General features: G+C 41.5%; 1 protein-coding gene across 1 annotated transcript; it reads right to left on the bottom strand.

Moving 5' to 3' along the window:
- Positions 1 to 98: 98 nt before the first annotated feature.
- MMRN2 (multimerin 2) lies at positions 99 to 20,375 on the bottom strand. Its single transcript, XM_066555093.1, has 7 exons — positions 20,082 to 20,375; positions 10,506 to 10,628; positions 10,129 to 10,235; positions 8,081 to 8,146; positions 6,839 to 7,012; positions 3,902 to 5,806; positions 99 to 2,872 (listed from the first exon to the last, which is right to left on the bottom strand). The coding sequence occupies exons 1-7, from the start codon at positions 20,360 to 20,362 to the stop codon at positions 2,484 to 2,486; spliced, it is 3,045 nt and encodes a 1,014-aa protein (XP_066411190.1). The 5' UTR covers positions 20,363 to 20,375; the 3' UTR covers positions 99 to 2,483.
- Between the last annotated feature and the right edge of the window lie 7,303 nt (positions 20,376 to 27,678).

The following is a 27,678-nucleotide window of genomic DNA, read 5'->3' as shown; positions in this document are numbered from 1 at the left end:
ATTTGCCTAAAAATACAGGTCATAGTGGCGTGGCTATGTTGATCTAACAAAAAAGCCCAAACAACCATCCCACCAAAAAAATGCAGGAGTGGTTTAGATGGAGGCTTATTTAAAAGCTGGTTTATTGCTTTGAACAAACAAAACCACAGCCCAGTGGATTAATCATTGTTCTCTTGTTGCTTGAGAAGGAAGTTGGTCTTCTTGGCTTATGCAGCCCACAGAGTGATTTATCCCATTGTCTTTCATTAATTTTTTTCCCCATAAAAATTAAGTCTTCCAGTGCAATGTGTCTTCTTTGTATGTGCAGGTGACTAACTTAAGCACATATTTGAAGACATCTTCAGAATACAAAAACATCTTTAAATTAACATTTTGTTCACTCTGGAGTGAGTGTTCTCTGAACTCATCTGGAATATTCTTCAACAAAAGTACTCTGGTAAGCACAAGGAAGGACACAAAACCTGACTGGATGAACTGCAATGCTCTCTGCTACCTTCTGTGTCCATTTCCAAGTGGTTTTCATTCCAGTTGTAGCTTTCTGTCAAAGCTTTAAAAACAAAGTGTTCTGAAATATACATGTGTATCCTATACCCATATGTAACATACACATATTCCCCAGTGGTGCTTGTTTGTGGAACTTGGCTGTAGGTGCAGAATTGGTATGCACTGAAGAGGAGGTGTTCTTGAACCACCCTGACCTAGGCAGCACACTTGGCCTGGCTCTGCAGAATGCTGCCACCACAAAAGTCAGGAATTGGAGGAACACTGGTAAAAACCCAGCCAGGTCACCCCAAGTTGGTAGCTTTGTACTGAAAGAACCTAACCTTACAATTTGATGGTTTTCTTCATTTCACCCCTTCAGTTTTATTCTTCTTTCTTCCCTCAGATATTTTGAGCAAAAGTGGGACAGAAAATGACATTGAGTTTTCAGGCACTTTGTTCTCCCTGCAGCAGAGCAGTGTGAGCCATGGCTCCCTGCTAGAAAAACAGGAACACCTGGCCTGGGCATCTCCTATGGAAACCAGCATTGGCCAGGAGGAGATAAGGAGCATTTCTTGTTGTTAGTTTTCTTGGATTTTCAGGATAGAGAAAACAGTCTTCTCAGCAAATTAGTAGCTGAAATTGCTTTGTAGCTTTATTTCAGAAGATAGGTACTGTCTGCTTGTCAGGCTGTTGCTTTAAGTGCATTGTGTGTTGGTACCGATGTGTTGGGGGTTTTTAACAATTAATGAGAGGTTAGTATTGCTTAGAATACAGGTAGGTGGGAAGAAAATTCTTAACAGCAGAATAGATTTGTTAAAAAATGCTACCTTAAAAGGGTGCAATTTGCATAATAATATATCTTTATCAAAAATACTGGAAATTCCAAAGTGCATTTCATTTTGGCAAATTTAATTGTTTTAATATTGCTATGTAAGGTATTAGAATAGGTAAAAATACCACAATACTTGAACTTCTTTAGAGTGAAAGTCTTTGGGAAGTTTTATTTGACAGAAAAGAAAGTTTAAGATGTGACCAGGCATGATCACTTCAAAGTTTTGGAAATAAAAAACGCTCTACATTTCAGAAGTTCTGCTCTTTGATTTACTCTAATTACAAATTTATATTCAGCAGTGATAACAGACCAATGAGCTTGCCTTTTGATTTTGGTTTTGCTTGCTTGGTTTTAAAATATTTACTAAATACTGAACTCTGGGCTGAATTCATGATAATCTCCAGGATTAACTTTAGAAATAAACTGCATTTTCACCAATACTTCTAAAATATTGTTGACATTTTCCTAGTGTCTAATTGTAAATGTAATTGATCTTAACAATGCTTTAAATTTTTGCAGTGTAGCTGAAATATATCACAGGCCAAGAAACAAAGACTGGACCATTTAGGAGATCCTTGCTTGCAAATACTGGCAATAGAGTGAATTCTACTGGGTTTGATGGATCTCTTCTGGTGTTCCTGTTGTGCATAGACTGAAACACTGGAGTGAGTTGCAGAAGTTTCCAAGATAGTCTCTGGTCCACAGAGAACTAGAAGGTAAAATTGCCCTGGCTTCTGGGTTTTAAGGTACCATCCACATAACATGAGAGTGTGCAGTTATACCTAAAATCTTTTCCTTGTGACTGATTGGGGGTATCTGTCATGGGAGGATAATCTTTTGTCAAGGGAAGGGAGAAATTTGTGTTAAAAGTGAAGAAAGTCCCACAAAACAATTATGTGCAGTTCTCACATTTGAAAGATTTGGGAATGTGTGTGCTGATACATCTGGAGTCCAAACCACTGGCTTTTCACTTGAAAGAAAATCCCATTGCTGCTCATAAGCAACTAATCAAAAGCCAAACACTTCCAGAAAAGAAGCATGAAGACAAACCTAGGGTAGTGCTATGTTTAAACACATGCAGTAGCATTGAATACATCACAGATGAAGCAATAGTGAATGCATCCATTGCACCTATGGAAGGAGATTAATAAAACATAAATGTCACTATTCAAGTTTTAGATATTAGGAATCCACCCATAGTTGTCCCAGGTGGGCTTCGCTTCACTACAGAGCCGTGCAGCAATTCAAAGCACACTGTCTCCCCCTTCTCCATTTCTGCTATAGCAAAAGTAGTCATGGTGTTTCCATGTGGGGTTTTCCTCTGACTGCTTGAGAGAGTTCTTTTGTACCCACGGCTGAAGGAGAGTTGTCCCAGTGCTGGTCCTGAGCTGAACTCCACAGAGATGAACAACAGGTAGACACCTTTGTGTGGTGCTTTAAAGTGGCCATGTTCAGAGAAATAGCTGTTTCCATAATTGAGGTACGTTTCATTAAACCTCACAGTTTTTTCTTTATCCTTTCTTTCTGAGAATCCCACGTGGAATGCCACCAATGAGTCTGAAAAAGAAAGAGGAACGGGATTTAAGCAGTGAGTGAGTGCTCTCCTCTCCCCAAGATCATCAGGATGGGAGATAAGGTGAATCCCTATCAGGCCTGATTTTTGTATGCTTCTTTGCAAAGCTAGACACTGGAAACGGTTATGTAGATCTACACTGGAGTAGATCAAATGATTCCCTGGAACTCTTGGAAAAGTATAACACTGGGACCACACAGGGGGAAAAAAATATCACTCTTTTACTGTCCCAAAAATAAATCAGTTAAGAATATGTTCTCTGCTTATTCAGTCTTAACTACAGCTTTGCAGCACAGCTGCCTAAAGGGGCTGATTTTTGCTCTGTTATTTGTCCATAGCGAGGGCTGCAATCATAAAAGCCAATGTTGAAGCTGTGGTGGTTGTAATTACCAGGTGCTTATGGTCACATGCTTACAGGGAAAGGGAACTGGCCAGTCCCAGTGAAGTATAAGCTGAAAACTTGTCTCTGAAGCTTGGTTGTAAGAGAGGGAGTATGTGCTCTCTCATCAGTCCTGCCTGTTCCCCTTGTGCAAATTATAGCAGCTCATTTAATGCATCTGTCTGTCTTGAGAAGGATTTGGTGCTTTGAGTACACTCCTTCCAGAGCCAAGTAACAAAGTAACAGGGAAAAAGAAGCATTCCGCATCAGCTTCCAAAGAGAAGACTGCTACCGCATTAACATGAGCATCTGCAAACAAAATTTGTCTTCTAAACACCTGAAGTTGAATTAGTTCAAGACCAATTTCCTAGCAGCTATAGCGGGTGTAATTTCATTGGCCTTAACCAAAATACAGCAGAATATCAGCTTGGTTCTCACTCAAACTGCTTTTTTTTTTTCTATTTAAACTGGTGGAGGGGGAGGATGTAAGTAATGTCAGAATTTCTCCCTCCAGCATCCCACAAGATCCCTCAGAGTTCCTATAACTAATACTAATATGCTGTGTGTGGAACTTGCATCAGGGCCTTGAAAGAAGCTGGACCTGTACATGAGCAAGCAAAAGAAAATAACACACCTTTTTCCACAAATTCTGTCTGCACTGTATTTCTTCCACTTATTGTTTGTGTATTTTCTCTGTGCTTCTCAGACCTTTTCTTGTCTCTTTGCTTGTCTTGACCTTTCTGTTGCCTTCTCCCTTTTTTCTGCAGCATTGACTGAATCTTTGTAACATCCAGACTTATATTTGAGGCACCTAATTCTTCATTACTTCCAAATAGCTTTTTGAAAGTCACCAGATGTTCCTCCAGATTCTGCTTGATGGTCGCTAAATCTGCAGAGAGACTTTCTACAGAAACGTTGAGTGGCTCAATTGCATTTGCTATTGTATGATTGCAGCAGAGACTTATGTCACCTCTGGATTCATGCCTCTTGACTGCCAGGCTCAGATGTTTGATATCATTCTTCAGAGTCATGATATCATTGTAAGCTGAGCTCTCCAAGGAGTCATCTTTGGCAGCCTCATAGTTAGGTTCCATATGTTCTCTGACGCTGCCTTGGCTGCTGACTTCGTGTAGAGTAGAAGAGGTTTGTGTTTCCTCCTCAGGGTGCTTAGGAGGCATGTGAGCATCATGATGATTCTGGTGACCTCTCTCCAAGGGATGAAATCTCCTCTTCAGAGATTCTAAAGTCACATTTTGTTCTTGCAGTTTATCTGAAAAGTGTCTGAGAGATTCTTGCAGCTGAAATACTGATGGTATTAGGCTACTAAAGTCATCTTCAAAAAAGACATCCAGAAATTCATGTCTCAGTAGAGCCTCCAGTGCTTCTTCGTGCCGCATTGCATCTTTCAAAAGAGAGCTAAAAGAGCTGTTGAGATACTTGATGTGTCGATGAATTTCTTCATCTTTCTTCTTCAGCAAGCCCATGTCTTCTGAAAAAGCCATAACCTGTGACTGAAGCTGTCTGTTCTCTTCTTGACGGAGGTTAAGAGACAGATGGATGGATGGAATAGCTGAGGAGAGCTCTTCAATTTCACTCTTGAAGAAATCTCTGAAAACTGACTCCAAGTGCTTCATATCCTTTGGCTGGGTATCTTCAAGGGAATAAGTGCTATTCCTTGGATCTTCCTCCAGCACATCAGTGTCAGCAGATACTCTCTGGCAATTGCATTCCTCCATGTACCGCAGCAGATCTGAATAGTTTTCCTGAAGGTTTGACAGAGTGTAGTTGAGCTCTGCTATCTGCCTTTCCATTGCTGCATTGGTTTCTTCCATAATAACTGATTTCTCAGCTAAAGTTATTGTAAGATCTTCTGGCCTATACTTTGAGATGTTCTTCTTTAACTCCTTAAACCACCTCTCTAAAACTGCAATATTCTGAAAGGCCACATCTGACTCCATGTAAAGTTCTTTAAGCTGCTTGGCATGCCCTGACAGTATTTCATTCATATGTTTGATGGTTAACTGGCTGTTTTCATCTTTGGGACCATGATGTAAAGAGAGTTCTGTTAAATTTTTTTTCAAAGCTTCCAGTTTATTTTCCAGAAGGATTTGCTCTTGTTTCATGTTTGCTATGCTGTTGTTCAAAGCTAAGAAATGGGACTGCTGTATCTTATGAAGCTTCTTGAGTCTTGTGTCAGTATCTGCCTTGAGCATGTTGAGGTTATGGTGAATATCAGCCTGCTGCATGTGCACTTTGTTCTCTATATCTCTTTTTGCCTCATCAACTTTCACTATGTTTTCTTGGACTTTTGATTCAAATTTAGTTCCCAGCTCCTGGAATTCCTTCTTGGGCACAGTGCTTTCTTGGAATCTTTCTATGCTTTTCTTGTTGGCTTCCACATCATGGGACAGATTTCTTACTATGTTCGAGAGGTTCTGTAAACTTTTGTTGAAGCTTGCCCACATTGGGTTAAAATGTTTCCTTAGAAAATTCTCCACATGAGGAAACAAAGCTTGCTGCAGAAGCCTTTCCTGGTGATCTGTTAATACAGTTGGAAAAAAAAATTAAATTCTGCTTTTGGAATACAATCTAGACAGGTAAACTCAAGTGTTCATTTTTCTATAGTAGTTGCTGTCTTGCTCCCCAGAATCTGACCTCATGATAAATTTCAACAATTGCAAAAATATCCTGTTGTTAGATAAAGGTTACTATGAAGCACACGGTGTCTAAGAGTGTGCAGAAAATAACTTATATATGTATTGATTTCCCCATTTATGTCTTAAAAATTATGCTTTGTGAAACCCTGTGGACAGATGGTTTTTCCAATGTCCATAACTCTCCATTTTCTCAACAGTTCTTAGTTAGTGGGCTCTTTCTTTTTTGACTGTGTCATAATGTTCTTTTTCTCATGCTTTCAACTCCACAAGGTTATACAGCATCTTAACAGCTGAATATTCTGGGTCAGGAGTAAATAACTTGAAAAATCTGTGAGGTATCTGGACTGTATGAGAATTATACTAAGGCTCAGTTTCTAACTTTAGAGTGCCTTGAAGTTCACTGAGTACTGTATAGTCTGTATCATTAGAAAATGTTTCTGCAAGCCAGTGGCTCACTATGGTAGGTTGAATTCAGCAGCTCTTTTTTTCCTTCTCCTGTACATGGAAGAAACAATGTTCCAGAGATGGGTGAAATGTTTCATTTTTTCATGAAACACCAGTGTGCCATTCCACACATCAGAGTATACATCATGAGTATGGAAAAAGAATAGATCCCCAGAGAAGAGAAGAAGCCATAGAAGCAGAAAAGTAAGGTTAACGAATTTTAAATACAAGCACCCTCTTTATTCTGTGATTAAGGCATATTCTGAACAATGCCTTTCCTCTCATTTCCCATTTTGAAGTTACTCTTTGGTTCATTCATTTGCATTGGGATTGCACCCATTTTTTCTCTCTGTAGAAGCAACCAGCAGACCAAGGAATATGAGGGTATTTTTGCTTTCACATTTTCTTTCTGATTTATGTGGTTTCGTAGGGCCTGTCATGGGCTGATAGTTCTGCATCAGACCTCTCACCTGAATTGCTCTCGTTCACTTCTAACACCATGCTTGTACCGTTGTTCTCAAATAGTCTCTGTAAGTCACCTAAGGTGCTGGCTGCTTGATGAATATCACTTTGAAGATCATCCAGTAAAGCCTCATGATTTTGAATGACTTCGAACATTTCTCTTGAATCCACTGATGTTGACACTAGTCACAAGATTAGAAAAACAAAGTCATGCAACAGGGTGCAGCGACCAGGTGACAGGTATTCATGCAAGGCCTCTGAGAACACCTGTCTGGTTTTCATTCTGAAAATTTTGCACTGACATTTAGGGGGTCTGTTGATTTCTGGCATTTTAAATTGCAGTTTATCTGCAAGGATTTTTTCCAGCAGTGTTGGAAACCTAATATATTCAAATATTTGCAGAGAACTTCAGCTACAACAGCCATGATGGCAATAAAATGCTCTTAATTAGAAATCTCCCCATGCCATAAAAATGTTTTGGAATACTAACTCTTTTCAAGCTGTTGACTGAAAGGATGGCAAGGTTTAACAGCCTAGAATAAAAGGAAGGGATGAAAGAGCAATTGAGACATTCCACTGAGGATTCAGGAGCACAGTGTGTGTCAGAGCTGACTCATGGAGGGGCCTTTTAAGTGATGTTTTTCTAAATAAATACTTGTGAATTTCAGCTGTAGATTTCAAAGTGTGCAATATTTCCCTGAAGCTAATTGCTGAAAGGCACTTAATAACACTGCAGGCCAGACCACTTCCCAGGTGGTAAGGGAGGGTCCTTGGTGCTACTTACACTGGTAGGGTGGAGTGCCTGAGATACAATTGCAAGGTACTGTAGATTTGTAGTCTCTGAGCTACTGTGGGTCGTTCTAAAATAGTATTTTCAGTGGATTGTTTTTCTGGTAGATTTTTGTGAGCATGGTGTGCTGTCCTGTGAACCCACTGCAGAGCAAGGGGTTAACATCCGTGCCACTGAAAGGGGTAAGGCTCTGCACCAGCTGGCATCCACTGTTCACCAGACAGCTTTGAAACTTTGGAATGTTTTGTTGTGAACATTCACAGAGTGTTGTAGCAAAAGCCCTCATTTATGTCAGTAAATGTATTGTTTCAAAGCTTTTCCAGAGAATGCTTTCACTAGAGTGTTTGTCCATAGCTTATCACTTTAAAATTACAGCTTCAAATCTTTTTTTCTCTTTTTTTCTCCTGATCAGTGACTGAGATGTAAAAGGATGACAAACAAAATAACTTCAAGCACATACTGTGGTTTGAGAACTCTTCTTCTCGTCCTTCAGTTTCAGTTCCTGGCACCAGGATAAAATTAGGATCTGCAATTGAGATATGATACAGCTGTGAAAGTGTTTTAGATGCAGAAACTACTGCAGTTTAGCAAGACCACACAGGAATTTCATGTGTTATGTAAATGGTGTGGAGACAGGCTTCCGAGGGAAAGAACACCTTCTCTGGAAAACTTACTTTCCTTGCACTGGCAAACAACATTGCATACATGGCAGTGCTATGCAGTATAGTGTAGGGATTTTTAACTCATGCCAAGCTTTGCTCATAAGAAATTAGTCTATTGCAAATAAGTTGGGTTTTTTTTCTTTTCTGGGGGCCCCATCTAAAGATGTGCAAATTCCTCTTCCTTGTTCCACAGTTACCTGAACATTCTGGTCCAGCAGCAGTGAATGATGCTGTACAAATGAGAAGATATTGATGGAGGAGCTGGTTTTGGTCAATGAGTGTAACAATAGAGAGGCTAAAATAGTAGCACTGCATTTGGTAATATCTTTCAAACATTATGTGTGAAGTTCACCAAGAGATCAAACCACAAATGAAACCTATCTGTGAAGAAAAGCTAAACCTCCAGAGATTTTTATCTGTGGAGTCTGTAGGTGAGTTAATGTAGATTGTGGAAAAATTTTCAGACATATGTTTGCCTTTATTGTTATGGTGGACTTAATTGCTAGAGGGAATTGCCTTTTATTCATTTAAATTCCCTTACTTCTATTTAAATTCTTAAATCTATTTTTTTCTTAAATCTGTTTAAATTCTGCTTTTTGAGTATTATTCGCTAAATCTTGCCAATGCCATTTTTAAACCACCATTCAGTTTTTAAACCACACTGTCTCCCCTCTCTCTTTATTAGCAGCTGCACAGATCATAGAATCACAGAATGGTTTGGGTTGGAAGGGGCCTTAAAAACCATCTAGTTCCCACCCCCTCACCATGGCAGGGAACCTCCCACTAGACCAGGCTGCTCAGAGACCCATCCAACCTGGCTTTGAGCACTTGCAAAGCTGGGGCACCCACAGCTTCTCTGGGAGACCTGTTCCAGTGCCTGACCACCCTCACAGCAAAGTATTTCTTCCTAATACATCAACTAAACCTGCCCTATTTCAGTTTGAAGCCATTTACCCTGGTCTTACCACTACGTGCCCTTGTGAAAAGTCCCTCTCCATCTCTCTTGTAGCCCCATTAGGTACTGGAGGGTGCTCTGAGGTCTCGTTGGAACCTTTTCCCCCAGGCTGAGCAGCCCCAGCTCTCTCAGCCTGTGTCCATAGCAGAGGTGCTCCTGCACTCACTCCAACAGGTCCATGTCCTTAAGGTGGGGACCCCAGAGCTGGATGCAGGACTCCTGGTGGAGTCTCAGGAGGACAGAGTAGAGGGCCAAAATCCCCTCCCTCAACCTGCTGCCCCCAGTGCTTTATTCAGCAGTGCAATGGGTTCCAGTAGTTCATTCAAAGGGTGTTCCTGGAGCTTTCCTGGAGGTTACAGTCTGGGCTCTGCTCCTGCCTGTGCTGTAGAGCTGCTCCCTGTGGAGGAGCCAGTGCCTTTGCAGCCAGGGTAAGCAGAGAGGAGGAGCAATGCAGACTGTGAAGGCTTCCCTCTCCTCTGAACTTGGACACCTTGTGATTTCCAAGCCAGATGATTTCATCCTCTGAACTGACCAAGGGCATTTCACACACTAGTGTTGCTTTCTGATGTCACCAGTTTCTACCTGGAATTAGACATTCCTAGATGGACTTGTCTAAGATGGACATCTGACAGGCTTTCCAGCAAATTAATACCTTTCTCCATACAAAGGTGTTATTAAGAGAAGAATAAGTAGCTAATGCTATTTAACTATTAATTGCAACTAATTATGATGCTCTTGGCTCAAAGTATCTGTGATTTGGGACATAGCAGATGAAAAAAAATAAGGCATCAATTCTAAAAAATAAGGAGAAAAATCAGGCAGATTTATTTCTTGCCATTGTGCCTAGCATTTAGTCATTCATTCCTATACTTGTTCTCCAGCTTTGCTTACCACGCTGTTCACAGTCCTTGCCAATAAATCCAGGGCAGCATTTCCACTGCAAAGACTTCAAAGTCTTCTGTTTCACTTGGTAGACTGGCTTCAGGGCTGTCCTGTACCTGGAGAGGAAGGGTCTGGGCATTAGATTTATTGTAACGGAGTCCTTTGCAATCAAGTTTGGACTGATCCTGAATGCTGTAGTATTCTGATAAGGTGTGGAGAGCATTTTATTATTAAACACATTATTCCAAAACAGTTACCAAGGAAGATAGAAATTTGTTTTAAACTCCCCTAGAAATAATGATGAGGCTTCAGTACTGTTGAAAACATCTTTTAGATACTTCAGAGAAAATACTGCTTTCTTCACTGGTTTTATTTAGGACACTCACATGATCTTCTGGCAGTCTGGGGCTCCGTTGGGGCAGGGCTGTTGGGAGTTGACAATGTACTTCTCCTTCATGCAGGCTTCTATGTATGTGACCAGGCGGGACTGCGTGAAGGAACACCAGTTCCTAGAGGAGCAAAAACGTGGGAAAAGAGTTTGAAGTAGGTCTCTAAGTCTCTGGCTGTAACAGTGCCAAGAAAAAGTGAAATGCAGAAAGGCCTTTATTTTTACATTTGTATTTTTCCCAGCTGTATGATGAGGAAAGTGGAAAATGCTTCCTACCTTCTCCCTCCACTCCCAGTTCGTTTGTTTTCATTTGAGATGTTTATCTGCATTTGTTACAAAAGGGCTGATTGTCTGAACTTTGATGCATTAGTTCCATTTCCAGTCCTTTCATTTTGCAGGAGAAATTTCCAGCCCATGATAACCTGTGGGTTAATGTCACTTTAAATGTCAAATGGCCTTTCTAGGCATGTTGCCATTTCAGATGCCATATGACTGATTCATCAGGTTGAGGCAGACTGCTTCTGAAAACTTAATCCAACATTAACTCCATTAATAATATCTTCATAAGTGTTACTTCTTCAACATAATATAGTAAGTGATTGGATTTTATGAAGTAGGCTAGCTTCAAAATAATTTCTCCCATCACCTGCAGGAAAATAATTTTGGGGGTAAAAGAGTTGTTTTAGTTTTATGTTTCCAGCAAGGACAAGTGAGTTTTAATAGTCTGATTAATTTTCCAAGTCAGAATTACATAGGCCCAGAGTGTAGGTGAGCCTCTTCGTTTAAAGTCAAAACTTGGCAGTGGAATGTTGGCTGAAGTTTGATGGCTAAATCCAAGACCAGAAGGGGCAGGAAGTGACGAGTAATAACTATAATGGAAACAGCTGAACTTTAGGCAGTGTATTTTTAAATGGGAATACAGGAACCAAATCTCCAACTATCAGCATATATGGAAAAGGTTTGCCTCTCTCAGGGAGTTGGTGTAACAATGGGGAACCGAGTCCTGCACGAAAGCAGAAGCTGGCACTGTAGCAGCCAGGAGAAGGGAAGGAAGCTGAAAGCATCAGGATGGAAGGGCAGACAGCCTGGGCTAGCTGGGAACAGTTCACCAGGCTTGCTGGGCCATAGCCTGTTTTGTTCCCCTGTTTCTTAAGGAAAATGTGATTAAGATTTCAGCAAGCACTCATGCAAGCAAAACTCTTCATCTGTTAGAAGCAAGGGCAGGAATCTGGCAAAGGCTGCAGGGCTGGGAAAGCAGAACAGGAAAGGAGGCTGCTGCCTTTGTTGTGATTCCCAGCCAAAACAACTTGCTTGAGTTGTGGCTTTGAGGCCTTTACAAGTGAGTGGGGGAAATTTTGGACCTATGATCAATGGATGTCTTGGTTCTTATGGGACTGAACTGGAAGACAAATCCTCAAATTTTTATTGAACTATTACTCTTCCAGAGTCAAACACTGCTTGTGTCAGAGTATAAAACCACTCAGTAAAATCCAGCAGACCAGTACATGTGCTCTGATGACATCTGCCTCCAAGCTATGCCTAAGTTTACCAGGTTTACTGTTTCCAGGCTTCAACAGCTGTGGCACTTTTCTGGTATTTGGTGTGAGTTAAATAACTCTACAACAGGGTTTGTGCTTGGTTTTGGGCTGCCCTCTCTCATGCACTTGGCAAGGCATAGCTGGAAGAGGCTTTCTCCCCTCAAATCCTCTCTACTTTTTCCTGGGGAAGTGAAGTGCCCAGGCACTGGTGCTGGAGCTCTCTGGTATCGTTGCTAGGTGCAGGATTCCTGCCCCTGCCAGCAGGATGCCTGCCAGATCCAGGCAGGAGTCTGCATTCAGTGTGGAAACCTCCTTTTAAAACAGGATTCTTTAGCTTCAGGGTTTTGTTCTTTCCTAATGAAAACAATCCACACCCAGTGAATCATCATCTGGGCTGGTTTTGGGGTTTTTTCCCACCATATGCAAGTCCTTCCTAAGAAGTCCTTGGAGTCATGTCAGCCACATAGAGCAAAGCCAAATGTGCACATGCATCAACCTGTGTGAGCAAGAATGAGGCACTGTGGGACTGTGAGTGCTTTTGCTTTATTTCACAGGTGGATTTGCACAAACAGAACAGAAAACACAAGGATTCCTTTTCAAAACTTGTTAAAGTGTTGGAGGTACTTGGTGACCTTCCCAATTGTAGAAAGCTGTTATGTTGTATCAGAAATTGGATCAGTGGTTGATCCCTCCTTGATGCCTGCTTTGCACTAGTGTTCTGCAGAATGAATAAGATGAGGGGGGAAAAAGAGGGGAATATGATGGACTCTCAGTCAAAACATCCTTTAATGCTTGCCACAGTTCTTTATGTCCAGTTTTCTTTACTATATATTCACTGGTTCTCTCTCACTTGATCTTAAAGGTTTATTTGTGGAGCTGAAGGGCTATGTAATGCCATGGTGTGGTTTTAATCACAAAAACTTTCAGAGGTTTTGAGTTCCATAAAACTTATCAGAGTTTATTCTTTCCTCAAGTAAGTAGATAAGGCCTGTAATAAGCTGCCAAATAGATGCACGTGCCCAAAGATGAAACTTCTATTACAGTATTTTTTTGCAAAACTTGTCAAATGCTTCCTTTAGGGAAACTTTGCTATCTGTAACTAAAAATACTCCTTAACAGGATTAACCTTGAGGGAAACCACGTCATTCTTTAATGTTAAGTGCAGCAATGTAAAAGACTGAGAAGGGCTTGATCTAAAGTTCAGTGAGGCATGCAGGACTTCTCTGGCACCAAAGGCTCTGAATCAAGCTGTGAAATTTCAAAGAGCTGCTCCTTCACAAATAGCACTTTCTTTCTTGAGCTGGTTTCTGGAACACAGCAGCTTTGTGTTCTGCTGCTGCATTTATTCTCCTGTTTGTAACTATGTCACTTCATTCACTGAATATGTAACCAACTTAATACCCTCTGCTTTTATTCTCTTTAATGCAGTTTTCTTTGGTGCAAATTTCTGCTGCCAGGAAGAGAGAGGGACAGAGAGAAGCTGCTCATGTGAGGAGAGCAGAAAAGCCTTCCCTGTAATTTGGTGAACAGTAACATTTATCATAATGCTGAAAGTTAGAGCAGCTCTTGAGGGAACCCTAGCAAATTCAGGGCTGCAAATGTTTCATTTGTTCAAGGGCTTTTCCTGGTTCACATTGCAAAGAAATTAATCCCTGGTTTTTTCAAAACAGGAAAAAGTGGTTTAATAGTTTTCTTTGCTAGCCTGTGGCGTTGTTTGTTGGGTGGTTTGTTTTTTTTTTTCCCCTAGACTTCATTCTAATTATGAATTAATCTTATTAAATAGAGTCTTCACATGCATCTATTCACTTCTGCCTAATTCTGAGGCAACTGTATTCTTATGTCTGAGGTTAAATATATCTGATGACAAAGCATTCTGTATTTAAATAAGATTCAGCAAATGTAGGTTAGCTCAGGCTCTTTTTATTTGAATCTTTCAGGTGTTTAGAAACTGATACGAGAATGATTTTTTTTCTTACATGGGATCTGTTGAAACATAGCAAAATGGAGGCAGTTCTTTCTCTGATTCTAGGATTTGGCTGAGCCACCTTATCATAGGAAACAAAATAAGACCCACAGAACCAGGAGAAAAGGTTAGATGGCTGCTCTGCAGTAATTGACTCTGCTCAGAGGAATATGGGGTAGTGTCTTTCCTTCATACAGACAATTGCAGTGTGTCAGTGAGTGTGAGTAATCTCCCCAGCTCAGTGAGGGACTGACACACTTTAGTTCTCTTTGCTACATGTTCTCTTGATTGGCACTGCAGTGCATAATTTTAGATGTTTCCTAGGTCAGTGGAATTTTTGCCTGAACAAAAGCTTCAGGAATTCAGGATGTTGGGATGTTTTTCATAAGTTTTGTTATTCCTTTGGCTGTACTGGTCCAACTGAGTTGTCCTTCACCATCGGTTTCCTCAGGTTTCTATTCTCAAGGAAGCCAGTGTCTAGAATTACTTTGAAAACTGCTGCCTAGCCATGCCTGCACCTACTACTCACGGTGTGCAAAACTTTTCAAGACCATAACATTTTCCTATACAGCAAAAAGGCACCAGATACAGTAATTCCTGCTTAGTGTGCTGTAGGAAGGTAGTAGAAGACTGTTATTTCAGTTTAAACAAGTGATTTTCCACTGAGTTCTGATTTAAACTAGTTGAAGAATAAGGCTTTAGCTGTAGTTGGTTTTTCCCTCAGTGCAAATTTCTCACTGACAAGAAAAAGCAGCCTCAATGAAAAGGAAATAAAGTACCACATTTAAATTAATCTAAACTGAGACTGTGCATGTCAGTATTGAGACAGATGTATCTTTTTCTATTTTATGGACTACAGAAAGTGTTCAGCTGTTGGGGAAGGCGCTGGCTCCCAAAGCAGCATGGTGTGCCACTGGGTTTTTAATTAGCAGACAAGTGATGCCTGGTGGTCTGTCAGTGAATTCTGAAGCTCTTCCCAGGCAGCCAGCAGCCCTGTATTAGAATCAAACAGCAGAAACTCTCATATTTCTCCTTTCCCTCAGGAAAACTCCCAAAGGCAATAGAACTCCCCTCATGCAGGGTCTGGGATCTCCCCATGTCTCATCCTGTGAAACACCCTGGTTTTCACTGGGGTGAGAGCAGATTGACTTGCAGTTCATCTTAAACTGGACTGAAAAGAGTGGCAATGGTAATTTCAAACATGTGGTTTCCATGCACTGCTGGAAATCTTCCAGAGTCCTGAGTGACCCAGGTTGAATGCAGTGTGTATTCCAACAGACTGTTATCAGTTGGGGTAGTCCTGTCCTGCAGGACATCCTAAAACCATAGTGCACTGAAGACTTTCAGAGCAAATGCAGTCCTGAACTGGGAGCAAGAGTTCTAGGAACAGCAGGCTTGACTGGGAGCTGATTTTGAGCCAAATCCAATTGTACAAACAATTCCAGAGAAGTAAATGCAAGAGAATTTTCCTCTTCAAGAACATCCACAGCCATTACCTCATTTCTATTATCCCCCCTCAGTGGAGACTTTGCAGCCCATTGAGAGGGCAGCTTACACTTGGATTTTATCCTTTGATTCCTGCACACTTAAGTTCACCCCTAGTACAGCCTGATCACTCCTTTGTCAGACCTCATCTGGAAGCAGGAATTGCAGCCACCCTTTGGCACACCTGTGCTGATGCCAGGGAGTCAGAACTGCTTGGGAAGCCAAGCTTCCCATTGGCACGTGCTCAGGGTGTGGGCAGTGTGCTGACTGTGTTTGGGGCATGAGGGGAGGTTTGTTCAGGGCTGCCCACTGATCACTGCACAAGCAGGAAGGTGTTGGGCCCAGGTGGTGATAGCACTGACAGTGATTCTGTGGTTATGATGCTGAAACAGGAGCTCCCTTGCTATCTGCTGAAGAAATTAATTGCTGCAGCTTGCAGTAATGAGCTGTGAAACAAATCAATCCCGTGGGCACAGAGGGTTCAGTAACTCCTGCACTGTGTGGAATGGAGCAGTGTCATTTGCATCAAGCAGGCTAATGGGGAGCTATTCCACCTGCAGCTGAGCCATTCAATGACAGCCAAATATTGGAGAATTTCCTGAAGTCCTGAAAGGAGCCAAGTGCCTCACTTTGATAGAAGCTTTGCTTCTGTTGATGCATTTGGCACTGCCAAAGCTATTGTTGAGCACTCAATGGCTGTTCCACTGCTTTCAGGATGTCAGGGGCTAAAGATCACTTTTAGCTGCACTTCATCCAAACTGTTTTATTTTAAGTGTATGTTCTGTGCCCCTTTGGTGGGAAATTTCGGTATCCCATAAGCTTCCTACAAAAGTTCCTGCCTTGTTTTGAAGAAATAGATGAGTCAGTGTGGAACTGGTCTTAATTATATTAATGGATTTTTCCTGTAAAAGTGAACAAAAAATAATAAGCTATTAAGATTGAACACTGACTTTCCTTAGAATAAATGATTTGGGTTTTCTCTGCTTGTGTACACTTGGGAGGATAGTTACATGTTTTGACACACTGGGTAGTCACAAGAACAGGCCTGATTCTTTGTGGCCCCTTGATGTGGAATGAGAGGAGGAGGTGAGAGAGATAGCAACACACCTGGCTGACATCAGGAAACCTTCCTCTAATCAAGGGTGACTTCACAGAATTTTGTGTCAAAAACTCACAATATATTAGTGAAATTAAGAATTTACTTAAGCTGAAGATTTCTGCCTTTCCTATTTAATAGGTCAGGTGGTAGAGTTTGGAGACTTTTTAATTTTATTTTTCCTTTTTTTGTGGGTATGTTGTAAAAAAAATCCCAGGAGATGACACTGTGTGTTTGTGGATTAAAAAAAAAGAAGGAAAAATCAACCTGCCCAGCTGCAGGGCAAAACCAGAACAGGGGCCACTTGGCAATGATTACACTTCTGGAAACAGAAGTTCTGTGAGACTTTGGGCAGATGGGTAAGCCAGCTGTAGTTGCTGTGCTTCTTCCCATTCCAGCACCACCGTCCATTTCTCCCTTACAGGATGAGCCATCCACCTGGGAACTGGCTCTGTCAGTGTTGTTACTGAGGGGGAAGGTTAAAAATAACCTCTGCTTTTTCCTAAGATTATTTTTAGCCTGGAATGCTAAAGGGATCTGGTTTACAGTGTTACTTGACAGACAGGTCAGGCTAACTGAGGGTACAGGCAGCTTTGGGCTTTGCTCTTGGAGCTGCATGTGCCTTTCACGTGCTTCATTTGTCTTGGTTTCTTTAATGAAGTACAGCACTAAGTGCATGAAATCTGAGTTGTGAGCCTGGCTGTTCCTGATGTACAGGTCTCTTAATTTCCCTTTTTAATTCTGCTGAAAGTTTTGGGTACAGGTGGATCCATTTACCTCAGCAGTAGAATAAAATAGCTGAAGTCAAACCACACAGCTGCTGGGGAGAAAAGCAATATAAAAGTTGATTTCCTTTGGAAAGTTGGCTTCTTTTGATAGTTTTGATTTTGTACACATACAGACACTTGTCCAGTTGAACATGCAGAGCTTCTTCTATTTGTTCAGATACAAGCAACAGCTGAGATACTTCTTACTGATTTATATTTTAAAGCTCTTACATGAAAAATCTTATTGTTCTTAGAGGAATTAGCAAAATAACATATCCAAGTATTTGACTGGGATCTAATGAGTCATTTCATCTCACATGTTGAAACAGAAACCAGAGGATTCTGATTAATACCTTGCAGTACTTAAGTCATGATGGTCTCAATTATTCAAATAACTGCAATATGAAGAATGATGCTCTACATTTTTTTAAAATATAAGAAAATTTTGTAACTACCACTATTCCTAATACAAAGGGAAAATAAGAAGTGGTTGAGCAAAACACATATTGCTTTGATTTTTTTCAAATAATGAGAGTCAAAACATTGTCACAAAGACCAAGTTACCATAGACTTTGTTTGTTTCCTAGTTCTGCAAAAAAGTATTATCTAATTTCAAAAGCAAACTAGATGTAAGACATCATTTTGGTAGAAAACTATTCTCCACCATCCTGGACTTTTTTTTTGCATGTCTGTCACACCTTTTTATGGCATGTCTTTTTTTCCCTTTATCTCTCAATTCCTATTTAACTCCTGATGATTTTCTTCTTGTTCTCCTCCAGAGAGATATAAAGCCCGTTTCTTGATGGTTTTTTTCCAGGGAATGTGTCACACTTGTAGGGAGGAAATACCAGATTCATGACAACACCTTGCCTGTGCCTAGCAGGGTACTGCAGCCACAGCAGCTGACAGGCTGAGAGGACTTCATGCTCTGAAGGTGTGTTGTTTCAACCATTTTAGAATTTGGAGTGTGGTTACGAGAAGAATTGTGTTGTCCCTTCTTATTCACCCTCTCTCCCTTTACTTTTAGATATTATTCTGCTCAAAGTCTCCAATTTCTTTCCTCAGACCTAGCAGCTGCCTGGCCTTGCGTGTGCTCTAAGTATGACAGCTCTACAAAACAGCAAATACCTCAAGGCTACTGCCAGGCTAGATTTGGATTGTCTGTAGTCATCCACATAGCTTTATAATTGGGGAGAATGTTATGATTTGACTCATTATCCAACTATCTCCATAAAAGAAGGAAGTATTTCTCTCCTTGGGAGGAAATTAGGATGAGTCATAGCTGGTATTGAGCTGAATTAGACAAGCTGGTGCTGAACAGAGCTACAGAGCCAAGGAAGAAATCCTGATTAGGACATATATTACAGCATCTTGCTGACCTGTAATGCTGGCCTTTTTACAGCACTGAATTTTCATACTACTGGGAGTTTTCAGAATGTTTTCAGCATTTCAACCACAGTCAGATGATTATCACCTTGCAGAGTAATTTGGAAGCCCAGAGTGCCCCTTGGGCCTTGTTTCCTTCTTTTGACCATGGCTGAACTGCATTAACCAGGAGTTGGTTAATTAACAGAGCACATCATTATCAAACACTACCCATCAGGAAGCCTTGCAGGCTTTAGGAAGTGCCTTAGGGCTATTAAGGGGAGGTACAGATTTTTGGGAAGGTGTATTGTGAAAGACAGCAAGGTTTTCATACACTGACCATGGTACATACAGAAGGGAGGCCTTAATTTTACATATAGGTGAGATTAGAAACAAGATTGCATACTTCAGTTTGCATGAAAAGGAAGCATGGCATGAGCAAGGTCTTTTTCCATCTCACTTTTTCCCTTTCCTCAAGAGCATTTAAAGGGAAAAATACCAGGGCATCCTAAAGCACTGAGCTGTGAGCAGCACTAAGTGTGCTGCTGTTTCAGCTCTCCTGAACAGGACTCTGCTGTACCCATCCATCAAGGCTATAAAAAATTCATTCACTGTCCTGCTTGGTTTTCATCTATTTTAAACATTTAGAGACCTACTTACATGCCCTGTAAAACTTACACAAATCATAGGGTTTGGGAATATTTCTAGTGAAGTACATGGCTTTTACTCTCAGAATGGCTACTCTTCTGCTACAGATTACAATGAAACTCATTTTTGCTGGCATGGAAACCTTTGGAAGGGGGTGGGGGTGTGAAATTTGTAGTAATTTTCATACTTATTCATTATTCCTTACTTCATTATATTTACTCCTCACTATTTTTATTTTGCTAACATCCTGCCACTACCTTTCTTTCTCCATTTCCAAGGCCCAAGTCTGCAGGCAGGCACATTCTGCTAATGGGCAAATTTTGCCATGCTCAGCAGAAATAATCAGCATCGGTTCATGATAAGAAACAGTCAGTAAATTAACTTCCTCTAGTTCTGCTCTGCCAGAGGTAGTGTTTCGGTTTCTGGCAGAACTGGGAAGATTCACCTCTGCTGGGTGTGTGCATACCCCTAACCCCAGATTAAGCAAAGGGCTGGTCCCATCTGTGGTTTTATCCTCCATAGGCAATTCAGCTTTCTGTTTCTGGAGTTAAAGCATTTAAACCACTCTTGTTTGGATATAGATTGGCCTCCAAAATCTAATGTATTTTAATTAGAAGCTTCTGATGAAAACAGTCCTGTACCAACAGATGATAAAAGTATCAGAGAGGAATGCACTCTTGTTATGTGTAGGACAGACATACTGGGTACTTACCCATTTCGGGGCTGTGGGCTCGCAGCTTCCAAATCCCCTCTCTCTTCCTGATGTGAGGAGATCACGCTTGAAGGGTAATCTTGAGTATCCTCTCTGAGCCCTTCTGCCTCCCAGTAACCTTCTTGGTGTGGCAGAGGAGTTCTCTGGGGGTGTGCCGAGCTCTCATGCACTCGTGGCTTTAAGCTGTGCACGGAACCATCACGATCTCCATGATGGTCTGCGTGTTCCACCAGCTTTGCCAGTCCTACTGTGCTACAGACCAGCAAAAGCTTCACCAGCATCCTGGGCTTCTTCCTCCCCACTTACACCTGTCTCCTGTTCTTTCCTCTGAAGCTCAACCTGAATTACTTCAGAAATGCCCCAGCAATATTCTTTAACTGGAAAGTTGGAAGAAGGAAGGAAAAAATAAAAAAAAAAATTTTTAACAAAGAGCGGAAAGAGCTCTCGGCCCTCCCAGCCACTGTGGAAATGTCCGTGGCTATTGAACAATGTCAGCCTGGTTCCTGTGTGGGGCTCAGACGTCTCTGACGGGGGGAAAATGAGGTGGTAGGAATATAGCTTATTCAAGGAACTTCTGAGCTTGCCTGCCTTCTAAACTTATCTGTGAACAGGAACTCGGCTTTTATCAACTGCCTTCTCCCTCAGGCACAGGAAAAGGATGTTAGCTTAAAGGAAAGGAAGAGAAAAGAAAGGAAAGAAAATACTGAGTGCTCTAACAGACTCTCATTACACTGCTAGAAAATGTCACAGACCTGCCCGGTCCAGTGCTGCACATGCAAGTTTTTCCTGCAGTTTAAAGGCTGAAATACCTTGGCTTTAGCAGCAGGGTATTTGTGGTATGTAGAACAAATTGTGGGTATTGAGGGACTCAGAGCAAATGTACAGTAAAAAAGAGCCTACAAACATCCATTCTTCTTCAACCTTTGCAAAATAGATAGTTCTGTGAATCATAGTCTGTTCCCATCAAAATGGAATATTTTGTCTCTCTGAAGTTGTCCTTCAGAGAGGTCAGGTTAATTTTTAAGAATTTCTGTTTGGGTTGTCATCACTGGGTGTCAGGCCTAATTTTTTTTTTTTTTTTTAATTAGCATTGAAAAGCCACTAGCCAAGAGCTGCTGTCCAGAGCTACCTCTGTCACCACATTCTAATTATATTTTTTTTTTAAAGACTGTGGAGATTGCATGTAGTTTTCTTACTGGTTTTGCTTTGCTGGTGGTGCTGCTTTTAGTTTTGTTGCTTCTTTCACTGTCTTGCAGGGTGACATGCTCTGGCATTTTAAAGAATAAAGTGAAGTGGAATGGTGCTCCACTGACAAAAGAAGTGGGAATGCAGGACTGCTAGATCATCTTGCAGTGTGAATGATGAGATGATCAGCCCAAAGTTCAGTATGTCTTGCAGAGCATTAAATGTAAAACTTTTATGGATTAGTTCCAATACCAGCTGAAAATAGAGGAAAAATCTCTCCAGGATTTTGGAAGGCCTTGTTATTAAAGGCTGTGAATTTGCATCTCCTTATCACTGGCTGGATTTGCATCCTCCTCCTGATGCCCCTATTTTATGCTTAATGGAATAACCTAGAGAACCACAGAAGTGCCCTTCCTGACCTGTGGTAGACACTGCTGCCTGAGAGCAGTGACAGCAATCTATGGGGCCAGGCAGGGAGAGATTTTGCTAATTCTAAGGGAAAACCTGTTCTTGCTGTAGCAGTCACTTCTCCAGGGAGATGAAATCACAAGGTCTGGACTGAAGACTGAAAAAAATTAGCAACTTCCCTCTGTTCCTTCCTGCTGCTTTTATTTCCAAATTGTGTGCATCCTGCTGTAACACATGTCAATGTGTGAATATTTCATGTGCCATGTTTCACATAGAAATGTACTTTTCTCACAAGTAACTGGATGTGACCTAAGCATTATATTTGTTTATATATTAAGACCATTATCAGGAAGGAACTGAAGCAAACATGAGACAAAACAAGCAACAGGGTTATAGCCTGACCTGCAGTGAGATCCTGGCTTGCAGAGAAGTGAGGGGTGCTGCAGGAATTGAAGTCATTCTTCATGGGTGTGATCCCTCCCAAGTGATGGGCAGTGTTTCTCTGCCATCCTCCTGGCTCAGAACATCTGCTACCCCTCCAGGTGCAAGGACCTGTTCTCTGTACCTTTGTAATGGTGCTGCCCTGTGGGTACCAGGCACAGATTTGCAGGTTAATAATTTAGCACAGTGGTGTTTTGGTAGTGGTTATGAAAGATGCTAAATATGGAGCGAGGCAAGGGAAGAAGTCCCTTTCCTTGTGGTAGGCATAGCATAGGATGCTACCATGAACACATGAAAGGCATTCATTTTTCAAAGGAACTTCCTTACTGAGCAGCAGTTGAGATTTTTGTGTAGCAGCTGTTATATTTTGTGGTACCTGAATAACACATTCAGGTTATGCTATTGGTTCAAAGCATCAGATTTGCTGGCAGAAGGAGCTCTAAGTTTTCTTTTATATCTGTAGAGGAACAGGTATGAGGAGTGTACCTACTCAGGAATGAGATACATATTTTGTGGTTTTTGTTTGTTTGTTTGTTTATGTTTATGTGAGCCTCAGCATGGAACCAGGGAAAACAGACATATATTTGCTGTAACAACCTGCTCCTTGCTTTCTGAGGTCAGTGTCTTCTAGGAGGTACTTTCTAGATGAGAAAGACATCTGTGCACCACCTAACGTCAGTAGATTATTAGTCACCCTTCAGTTGCCTAGTTTGGTGTTGGTGTACCTTACAGAGCTGGGTACCACTGATGTAATGAAAACATGGGTGAGTTAAATCAATTTAAAAGATCATTTGGAAAGTGGTGTTGAGAAGTGTTATAGTGAAGTGTTACTCCAAAAATATCCTCAAAACCCATTCAGTAAGGGATGTTATACTCATAGGGGGTGGGGATCTTTGGAGATGCCCGGGTGGTTCTCACAAGTTTTTAGTGGTTCTAAGAACAGCTAGCCAAAAGACACTGTTTCTCCACTCCTCATCCCCAGTCACTAGTGACTTTTTTCCCCCTTGTGCTCTTATTCATGGAAATACTTTTTCTCCAAGTATTTCTAGGAAGCAGTTCCTCAAAGTGTTCAAACTTCTTCAGACTTCAAACTAGCCTTTAAAGAGTTGATATTGCCAGTTACACTGGATCAATCACTTATGTCCTGGGATCTTGCCAGTAAGTGTCAGGAGTGCTCTTGCCTTGTCTGGTAATTCTAACCACTTCCATTAAACACAGCTCTTAACCCCCTCTGATATTGCCCTCCCCAAGAATGCAGCATCCTGTTTGCAGTTCCACAACCAAGTCAGATGCCAGCACCATCTCCTGGGTAATCTGCTTAAGGTACAAAATCTCATCTTGGTCCCTTTCCTTTTGTTTAGGGTCAGAGCCCTGCAGCTGCAGATGGATGGGAGGTGGGCAAGCTTGGAGTAAACAATGCCAAACAATGTGTTTGATCAATGGCCTCTGTGATAAATGGCTTGGCTGTACTTGGGAAGCAAACACTCTGGCTGTTCCAGTCAGCATGTCTCTGGAGAAACAGCCCTTAGAAATTCAGTTTTGACTAAATAGAATCTGATAAATTTGTTTGTTTCTTTTCTGTCTTTCCAGATTCACTGCCTACTCTGTAAAGCTCTTAATTATAGACTTAAATTATGAATCTGTGTATTTAAAAAGAAAAAAAAAATCCTTGAAAAAATGTTTAAAAAGTCAAGAAAAGATGGAAAGCAGGTGTTGCTTTAGATTCTTATATCCCAGTTTCTAGTCTCTGAAGCAGACTGGATAACTGAAAAGATTTTATGTCTGGGAAGACAGTTTTGTTGATAGCTGCACAGCAAGGGGATAGCTTCTCATTAGGCACTGGGATTTAGATCTGGAAAATGCTGTCTCATCCCTCGCCCGCTGCCGATGCGCGCTCATGCGTGTGCGGCTGCTCTAGAGGAAGAGAGCACAGGGAGAAGAGTGTCAGGAGGGGACTGCAGGGCTAGAGAGCAATTCCTTTTGCTGGTCTGTCCGTCAGAGGGAGAAGATGAATTCTTGTTGCCTGTATTTTTAATGGTTTGCTCAAAAGCTCTCAGTGGTGTTTGACAGCAGAGATCAGTCACGGAAGATCGCTGTACTGGCAGCACTCTGTGCGCTGCATGTGGCTCACCCCTGTGTGTGTTCCTGAAAAATGGCTTGTCCCTGGCTTATTCATTCCCTGGCTAAGGAAGTTAGCTCATTACCTATGCAAACATACATGCAGGGATTCAAGTCCTAAACTGTTTGCCATAGGATGTCAGACAACTGCTTGTTTTCGTTAGGGCATGGAAATGACAGATCTGTGTCAGTTCTCGCTTCTGCATTTTGAAGTTTTCATAAATGGAGAGAGAGAGGAAGGATTTCTGTTTATATATAGCAAGGTTGGATCCTGTTAATGTTAATATTATTCTCCATAAAATAACTTCCTCAACAAAGGATATTTACCAGCCACAAAGCAGTCTGTCTTTCCTTTCCTTACCTGTCTTTCAAACAATATCATACACAATTTAAGTATACTTCAATAGAATATGACCAAATGACACTCCTTTCATCCAGCAAAATTACTTTGTCAGCTGTTAGTCTCCAGCATAAGTTCATTGTTAAAGGACAAGGTTAAGCCTTTATGGATGGAGTAGCTTCCAACTGGGAAAATTCAAGAAGGAAGAGACCCAAATTAAGTAAAATCCTGTTTAATCTGTTGCAGGCACAAAGAAAAAGACAGTAGAGGACAGGGAATGTTGATTTCTGCTTTGCATTCTTTAGTTTGCCTTGGATCAGTGCTTTGGGAATAGGTAGACTTGAGTTAGAATTCCTTGCCCATGTTCCAGAATTGCTGGCAGATGTTGCACAGACCTGCTTCCTTCCAGGTGTCAGCCACCAACGCCCAGGGACAAGTGGAGGCACATGAGAGGTGGGGAACTGCTCCTTTTAGGGGAAGTTTCAAGAAACTCTGCTGTTATCCAGCAAGAGGCTCAATAACCAAGTCTGAGCAGCCAGAACTCAAACTTTAAATGAACAGCAAGTGGATGGTTTGTCATTGCACAAGTCAAAACAAGGCTTTCTTTTGGTATTATGCAGATCAGCCAAATGTTTTTGAGTTACAGATTTGTTTACAGTGATGTAGCTTAACTGGCTTCTCCTAATGTTGCAAGGCAGAAAACAGAGAAAAAGAGGTTGTGCCAGGTGAGACAGGAACTTGGGGTCTCTGAATTGCCTGCTGGAGGCCTTTCTCTCCTGATTTCTTACCTGATACAAAGGAGGAAACCTTACCAGGCAGAAAGTTAAGTCACTAGCAAAATCTTAAAGCCAAGGTAGCTTGTGTTAACTCTTGTTGTTAGTTTTGTCTGAGGTAGGATTGGCAACAAGCTGGGACTGAATCCTCTGCTTTGAGTGGAAGGATCCTGCAGTCACCTGAAGGTGGCAAACATTGAGGAGCCAATGTGGATACTTGCCCTGTATAGATTGCCTATGATGTTGTCTTGAGTTCAGAGCTTTCCTAAAAAGGTTTCAAGGTAAAACAATGCCTGTGCAAACTGCCTGCTGCTTGGGAGGGATCCAACAGCATTGAAATATGTCTTGTAAGCCCTTTCCAAGGTCATTGGGACAGGAGAAGGCAGGAAAGGAGTATCCCACTTGAGTATTGGCTAATTCAATCTGGTGATGATTCATGTTTCACATCCCAGGATGGCTTGATATTTCATGTATTTATTACCTTTTATAGCAATGCAAAATACGTAAAATTGAATTGTACAAATCACAATGACAGAACAATAGCTGAACAAAATCAAGATACCCTTCCCACTCAGCCTTATCAGCCTTGGTGTTCTCCTGAAAATACCAGTAAAACTCATAACCCTAGGAATGTCTGTGCTCTCCTTTAATGGTCTTTGAAAGTATGGTGAAAAAGTAAGTAGGCCCTGGAGCAATTCCCAAAGATGGTAAATTCATTTTTTTTAATAAATGTAGTTAAAACAAGACTCTTGCCCGTGCCTGGTGAAATCAATGGCAGTTTTGTGACTGGCCCCAGGAGCAGCAAGGTTAAACCTCTGTTGTATGGCACAGTAAAGTGCAGATATCTTCAATTTGAGAGCACCTTGGGAGCAGGAAGGAGCACCAGCCATAGCAACAACCACCTAGGGGGAATTTTGACAGATGGTAAGAAAAACCTTTTCCACTTCTTGCTGCAGCATTCTGGAACTATAAGAACTCCTATAATAATTGGTATTCTGTGCTGGCCTTCCTGTGATTCCTGCACTTTTTTAAATTAACAATTGATAAATTCATTAGTCTGACGGAGATTTGGCTCCTTTATGTTCAGATGGAAATTTGTTCTTCATTTATAAGTAAGGAGACTTATTTGTGAGAAAAGGATTAAGAACTGTGTATGTTATTTCCCAGATCAACAGCTTTTCAATAATTTCAGTATGGGGTAAGAAAAATACTTCCAAAAACTGAAGAATTATTCTTAGTTCCACAGTAAGAACTGTTAGTGTACATGTCTGCATGCACCTACAGATACAACATTTTTTGCTCAGACTTTTTTCTGTGTAGTCATTGCCCATCTGACACTTCCAGGCTGATAACTTGTGGCAGCAGTGACTTGCAGACCACTGCACTTCATGACATTGTAGCATGCTACCTTTCCAAAATGCAGCTCAGCCTCTGAATTTCATATTCTGTTTGCCTGGTGCAGAAAAACAGCCAAAGCAGGTCATGCTTTGGGCTCAAAGGCTGATGCAATGTGGCTTCCATAGTTTCACATCTGGCACTATTAAAAAAAAAAAAACCACCTTGCTGCACCAGCAATTGCTTTCACAGCTAGCACTGAACTTCATTTTGTTGATGGGGAAATAGCTGATTTGGGCCACCTAGGATCTACTTCAGAAAACACTTTAACTTGAATTTAACTGCAAGTACATTAGGATATCCAACTGTGATTCATGACCATGTTTTGGTATTTTTTCCTAGCCAGGCCTTGAGGCTGGATGGTTCCTCTGTAAGATTTCCCCAGCCAGGTCTGTGCTGGCTGTTCTCACCCTGCTGTGCTCTGCAGCACCAGCTCTGACGTGAGGAATGGTGTTTGGTGTGAGATGTTGTCTCACTCTGCGGCGGCAGAGCAGGGCTCTGTCTACAGCAACTCAGAGAAACAAATAGGAAACAGGATTTCCCCCAACAGGCATCTGATTTTTCAGAAATGAAGTGTTGTAATGGGATGTACAGCTGAGCAAACCCCACAATTTATACAGAATGACTTCACACTTGACAAAACATAGCAGGTGGGACCTCAAGCTCGCTTCACCTGAGCATCAAGCCATAGCTGGTTGCCTTTTTCTCAGGATTTACTAAATTTCTTGCTACCATTTTGTGAAGGCTGGGTTCTGGTAACTGCCAGACGAAGAAACCTTGACCCTGTTTGTTTGCTACAAACACTGTCAGTGTTCTGTGCTCTCCACCCTCTGGGGTACAGGAGAGCTCCTGGTGTTTGGCTCCTGCTGCAGCCTCAGGGAGATGCCCTTTCAGGAACTCAGCTCTTCTGCTAGAGTTTCCCTCTTCACTGAGACCA

This window comes from Molothrus aeneus, chromosome 8 (assembly GCF_037042795.1).
Source record: "Molothrus aeneus isolate 106 chromosome 8, BPBGC_Maene_1.0, whole genome shotgun sequence".
Taxonomy (NCBI): domain Eukaryota; kingdom Metazoa; phylum Chordata; class Aves; order Passeriformes; family Icteridae; genus Molothrus; species Molothrus aeneus.
The sequence above is the reverse complement of the archived record's forward strand: the minus strand, read 5'-3'. Positions and strand labels throughout refer to the sequence as shown.

Bases quoted from the DNA above. Each gene is read 5' to 3' on its own strand.
- MMRN2 (XM_066555093.1), bottom strand. From the start codon at position 20,362: ATGCTGGTGAAGCTTTTGCTGGTCTGTAGCACAGTAGGACTGGCAAAG. The intron at 7,013-8,080 runs GTATGTGCTTGA...TCTTGTGACTAG, and splicing joins AGAAGAGTTCTCAAACCACA to TGTCAACATCAGTGGATTCA. The intron at 2,873-3,901 runs GTGTGTTATTTT...TTTCTTTTTCAG, and splicing joins GACAGAATTTGTGGAAAAAG to ACTCATTGGTGGCATTCCAC.